Raw genomic sequence first — 6318 nt, 5'->3', positions numbered from 1 at the left:
AATAAAGTCCAGTTGCCTCCTGAAAAAGCACCTTTGGGACAACCATGACCTGAATGGCTGAGAATCTCTACAGACTTTTAGTTTAAACATTTGTTTTCGGTAAGCTATTTTTTAAAGGATAGAACAGGATAGAAAGATGTTAATATTAAGACTAACTAAGTACTGAGAATTAAAGCTGAATCTAAGCACTGAATAAGTGCCCCTTTTTCCTTTGATGCCCTAAACATGGGCTTATTTTGCTCAGTGGCTAATGCAGAGCTGTTGTGACCATGAAAGAAACAGAAATGGAAAATGGTGAAAACCTCAGCATTGATTTGTGGATGGATAACCCAAACTCCTTCAGATATAGATAATCAGAGTTGGAAGGGACCTTGTAGGTCATCTAGTCCAACCCCCCGCCTAAGCAGGAGACCCTACACCATTTCTGACAAATGGCAGTCCAATCTCTTCTTGAAAGCCTCCAGTGACGAAGCTCCCACAACTTCCGAGGGCAAGCTGTTCCATTGGTCGATTGTTTTCCCTGTGAGAAAGTTTCTTCATTTCAAACAACAGAAATTAAACCTCTGAGCTTGAAGAAAGATTAAGTTCAGAACTGGATTCTGATTTTGGTTTGCAAAGTGACCCGATAATAAAGATTAAAAGCTACCAGGCAAAAGAAGAAGACCAAGAGGGAATTTGCAAAGTTGAAATTAAAAATTGTTACTGTTAGGTCCCTTTACTTCCTAGGTGGGGGAAACAGCTGCAATCATACCAGTACTCAGTGGTTTGTAGCAGGTGGGATCCAGACTGAGGCTTTATCAAGTTCAGAATGTCTCCTGGCACTCAAAAATCAATTGGATTGAAACGGGCCGCCCTAGAGATTCAATGAATGAATAAATAAATACATCAAAACTCCTCATTCATTTACAAGGATCAGTACTGAAGCTTTGAAAGTTTGTGTCAACTAATCAATGCAGATAATTTTTTTTTCATCTTTGAAGAACACTAGTTCCTTTTATTAGATATTGTGACCCTCAAAACACACTGACCAAAAGCCTCTCTCCCTTTCTGTGTGTGTGCAATATTTGTATGTGAGGAAAAGATAAAGCACTTTGAAATGCAAAGAGCTGTACACCCCATTGTAGATACTACATTACAGATACTAAGTGACCTTTAAAGTAAATGTTTGAATAAAAAGAAACTTGCTACCTTCTCCAGAACCACCTATATATTGAAGACTCTTTATATGGCAGCAATGGTCTTTACGTTTCATCAGCCTAGCTCAAACTACAGAATAACCAATTTGAAGATAGGACATTGGGGATTCCATGCACAGCCATTGAACACCTGGGATAACTACACCTGTCCCTCTCTGTGCAACAGGGCTGTAGTGCAACTGTGATGAACTACAGTACAGGTGGCTTACAACAGTTCATTTAGTGACTGTTCAAAATTACAATGGCACTGAAAAAAGAGACTTATGACCATTTTTCACAGTTACAGCCTTTGTAGCATCCCCATGATGCAATTCAAAGTGCTGGTTGTCACCTTTAAAGCCCTGCATGCAGTGGTGGGATTCAATTTATTTTTTTTTACTACCAGTTCTCTGGGCGTGGCTTGGTAGGCGTGGCAGGGGAAGGATACTGTAAAATCTCCAGTCAGAGGTGGCATTTGCCGGTTCTCCGAACTACTCAAAATTTCTGCTACCGGTTCTCCAGAACTGGTCAGAACCTGCTGAATACCACCTCTGCCTTCATAGCTGGAGATCAGGTTATCCGAAGGACTGTCTCTTGCCAGTAACATCTACCCGATCCACCAGAGTGGGGAGGCAAGGAATGTTGTGGGTCCCTTTCCTGAGGGAGATACACCTGGTGGGACCCAGAAGAAGGGCCTTCTCTGTGGTGGCTTCCTCTCTCTCTCTGGAACATCATCCCAGAGATTAGAATGGCCCCCACTCTGACACTCTTCTGGAAGGCACTGAAGACCTGGTTCTGCCAGTGTGCCTGGGGAATCCAGAGCGGGATGGAGCCCATTAAATGGCTCATGTGATGGTGATGTGGGGGGTGGGGGGGTTATCATATTATTTTATTAATTTATTATGTGATAATAGAATAGAGTAGAGTAGAGTAGAGTAGAGTAGAGTAGAGTAGAGTAGAGTAGAGTAGAGTTCTTTATTGGCCAAGTGTGATTGGACACACAAGGAATTTGTCTTGGTGCAAATACTCTCAGTATACATAAAAGAAAAGATAAATTCTTCAAGAGTCAAGAATCATAAGGTACAACACTTAATGATAGTCATAGGGTACAATAAGCAATCAAATCATACTAGGAAACAGTCTATAAATCGTAGGAATACAAGCAACAAAGTTACAGTCATACAGTCACAAGTGGGAGGGGATAGGTGATAAGGAGTGATGAGAAGGTGAATAGTAATAGTAGTGCAGACTTTGTAAATAGTTGGACAATGTTGAGGGAATTATTTGTTTAGCAGAGTGAATGGCTTTTGGCAAAAAAACTGTTCTTGTGTCTAGTTGTTCTGATGGTGCAGTGCTCTATAGCGTCGTTTTGATGGAAGGAGTTGAAACAGTTTATGTTCGGGATGTGAGGGGTCTGTAAATATTTTCACAGCCCTCTTTTTGACTCGTGCAGTATACAGGTCCTCGACTGAAGGCAGGTGGGTACTAATTGTTTTTTCTGCAGTCCTAATTATCCTCTGAAGTCTGTGTCTGTCTTGTTGGGTTGCAGAACCAAACCAGACAGTTATAGAGGTACAGATAATAGACTCAATAATTCCTCTGTAGAACTGGATCAGCAGCTCCTTGGGCAGCCTGAGCTTTCTGAGTTGGCCCAGGAAGAACATTCTTTGTTGTGCTTTTTTGATGATGCTTTTTATGTTAGTTGTCCATTATTCTCTTTTATTAGTTTAATTGTTTTATATATGAGGTTTTTATATTCCTCTAAGCCGCCTTGAGTTGCCATATGCGAATAGGTGGCAATATAATTTTCCTAAAACAAATAAATAAAATAAATAAATGATCATGTGATCAAAATTCAAATGTTTGGCTACCGGTTCATACTTATGACCTCGGTTGTGTCCCAAGGTCATGGGGTCTCCTTTTGCAACCTTTTGGCAAACAAAGTCAATGGGGAAGCCAGCTTCACTTAACAACTTACCAACTTCAGTGGTTCACTTAACAACTGTGTCATGAAAAGTCATAAAATGGGGGCAAAACTCACTTAACAAATGTCTCACTTAACAACAGAAAATTGGTGGGTCAATTGTGGTTTTAAGTGAAGCACTACCTGTATTCCATTGTAATCAGGAGGTCTTTTAGAAAAAGAGTGTGCCAAATACATGTTTTTCTAACCAATTAAACAGGACAAAGAGCAACAATTTCTCCAGTGAGCAGAAAATCATGTTTATAAAACTATCTGATATGGTTTAGGCACCTGAATGTACAAGGATCAAACAAAGCAACTTTCTGTTTGCTTTTCAAGGTTCTTCTCTTGCTCTGCCTCTGAGTGGTTGTGTGTGTGTGTCTGTGTGTGTGTTTGCAATGCACGAGGAGGGGCATAGGCTGTGGTTAGCCCCTCCTGGACTCTTGATAACACAGGCATGCTATGAATGCCCCTCCAACAGGCTAATCTTGAGCTTAGACTGGTATTTCTCCTGTAGAGCTGTCTTCCACTCGCAATCAAAGGTAAGTGGAGCCAGAAAGAACTTGGGAAGTGGGAAATATTGAGTGTCATGATGGACTTCATTGTGCCTGGAGATATGGGCCATGTTGGGTCTTTGAAATTGTTGCTTCTTTAATAAGAAAGCAACTTCCTTTCCCCCATTTAATTAGCAGTAACCTCATGCTCATATCTGCACCAGCTTGCTGGAATTTTAAGAAAGGCAGCAGGTTTCAGAGATTTCTTTGCAGTTAGGGAATGCAGGAAAGAAGAGTGGGAATTGCGGAAGAGATGTCTAATGTGCAGGATCTTTGTTAAAAGTAGGAACTAGGAAGAATCGGCAAGGAAGGAGAATTGTGTCAAGAAGACAAGATTGAAAAGAACATCATGAAACTTTTCCTTTCTTCACGGGAGTTTCAGAAAGGCTTTCGCTGTAAAATCAAGCTATCACATTTGGGCTTGTTTAAAAAAGGGGGGGATTTAGAGCATTTAATATTAGATGAAAGCAAGGACAAATTTCATGCTGTAGAAGGCAGTGTTTCTATTCAGGCAGACTATTCTCTTTAAGAAGACCAAGAATGTTTATCTTGGTGAAATATGCAGAGACTTACTGGCTGTGGGTTGAGCTAAAATGCCACTAATATACATGAGAACCCCCAATGAAATGTCCTTATGAATCTAAAGCAATCAGTCAACCTCGCTGCTGGCTGATCCGATAACCATCGAAAGTATCTGCTTTTGTAAGAGCAACCATCCCCATCCGGTGTGGATCTTAGCCACATCTGATGGGGTGTGTGTGGAGGGGTTGCAGTTTATTGTTTTTTAGGGAAAGCAGAATTGTTCTCTGCTGAAAAATTGGGGAGGAAGAATGTGCTTGGTCCAGTAGAAGGCATTGTTTGCAATTAGCTGTGGCTGCTCATCCTTATTGATGGTGCCTGTTCCAGATGGCTCATTGTATTTCTGTCTCCATAGGACCCGAAAGGCAATAAGGAGCCCTCGGCCAACCTTTTCCCACAAATGCTCTTGGATGAGGGGTGCCAGCACCTCCCTTGACTTCAGGAAATGAAGCTGCCCCAAACATTCCCCCTTACTCTTCTCTTCCTCAGTTGCCTAGAATGCAACCCTCCCAAGAAGGGTAGGGATAACAGTGAAAAAACAAAAGCTTCTTTCCCTTGGGCTCAGTCTGGACAGTTCTCTACCCGTGACAAGCATCTGTGCAGCTGGCAACTCATCCCTGGAGAAAGGGATACGGAGCTCCAGATCACTTGTCGTCCAGCGGAAGGAGAGCCACAGAGGTGTATCTACCGGGGCCAGCCAGAGTTATGTGCTGCCTACAGTGCCAAAGGCCGTCAGTTCTGGAAGCAGATCCTGGGAAAACTCCGCCGGAAACACCACCCCTGCCAGGACACCAGCCCTCTCAAATCCCGGCTTTGTAGCAGCAAGAAGGAGACACCTGAAGCCCAACTACACCTGGTACAAACCACACCGAGCACAGACGTCCCAGTGGCCACTGCAAGTGTCACTCAAGGAAGTCCCAAGGGGAAAAACCATGACAAAAACCTACTAGCCTCCCAGGGATCACCACAAGCGCACCAAGATAGGATCATCGCCAAGCCAGCAAAGAACGGTGCCTTGAAGAAGGAAAAGAAAGCGGGGAAGAGAAAAGGAAACCCCAATTCTCCAGCAGCCCCAACCCGTCCAGCCCATAGGGAGCCTACAACAGCAGTGGTGGAAGGCACTGTACGGCCCACAGAGCTCAATGCCGATGTGGCCGATGCTTATTGTGAAGAGAAATGGCATTCCTTGTGTAACTTTTTTGTGAATTTCTGGAATGGCTGAACTTGCAGGGTAAGAGGAAGGTGGGGAGGATGGAACTGTACAGAAGAAGACTTGCTTAGTGATAAATACGGAAGGGATGGTTTGATATAAGGGCAGAAACAAACAAGATCAGATGAAATGTAAAGATTGTGGGGCAATGATGAAAGATTCGTTATTTTGTGCAGTTCTGGGGCTTTATGTGATTCATAATTTACTACTAATCTTGATAATAAAGACACTAAAGGTGTGTGGAAGCTACATTTGCATAGGATTTGTGCATTAATATACATCTCCTTCCTCATCCTATACTAGAGGGGATCCATTTGTAGTACACAGCTCTGCTGCTTCAGATAATTTCTTTCTTTACAATCACTGAGGTGCTAATCTTTAACTATAACAAATTTTATGGGATTATCAGTCGCTTATGGAGCTTTATTTTGTATTTTGGAAATGTCTAACAACTGTATAATAAATGCTAATGTACTATTGTGCTATTGGGTGTTAACTATGTTAATGGCAATAATAAATGAAGTTCTATTATACAATCCTGCTATCACAATGCTATTGTGTAATTATAATCTTTATGTTTGTGTTGGGACGATATCATCAAGGATACCGAATTTTTTAAGTCGATGGCATTATGCTATTTATTTGGTAAACTTGTATACCACACAGGCAGAATGCCATACAAAGTGTTCCCAGATTGTTATCTATATCTAAACTTTTTTGCTTCATCAAAATAGTTTACCCTATATCCTCCGCCTGGATAGCTCAAGAGCTGGGTATAATAAGGCAGGTAAATGTATTTATATTGACTTTTCCAGTTCTGAGTGATTGCGAAAGTCA

At 41.8% G+C, this 6318-nt stretch overlaps 1 protein-coding gene across 1 annotated transcript; it reads left to right on the top strand.

Annotated features, from left to right (window-relative positions):
* Positions 1-3545: 3545 nt before the first annotated feature.
* On the top strand, positions 3546-5960 carry FGFBP3 (fibroblast growth factor binding protein 3). Its single transcript, XM_026670671.2, has 2 exons — positions 3546-3680; positions 4627-5960. Exon 2 carries the CDS (start codon positions 4717-4719, stop codon positions 5491-5493), a length of 777 nt encoding a protein of 258 aa, XP_026526456.1. The 5' UTR covers positions 3546-3680; positions 4627-4716; the 3' UTR covers positions 5494-5960.
* The last annotated feature ends 358 nt before the right edge of the window (positions 5961-6318 follow it).

This window comes from Notechis scutatus, chromosome 4 (assembly GCF_049901735.1).
Source record: "Notechis scutatus isolate UNSWTSFEM ecotype Mainland chromosome 4, rNotScu1.2, whole genome shotgun sequence".
Classification (NCBI taxonomy): Eukaryota; Metazoa; Chordata; class Lepidosauria; order Squamata; family Elapidae; genus Notechis; species Notechis scutatus.
The sequence above is the reverse complement of the archived record's forward strand: the minus strand, read 5'-3'. Positions and strand labels throughout refer to the sequence as shown.

Excerpts from the sequence above, each read along its gene's own strand:
- FGFBP3 (XM_026670671.2), top strand. The coding sequence starts at position 4,717 with ATGAAGCTGCCCCAAACATTCCCCCTTACTCTTCTCTTCCTCAGTTGC.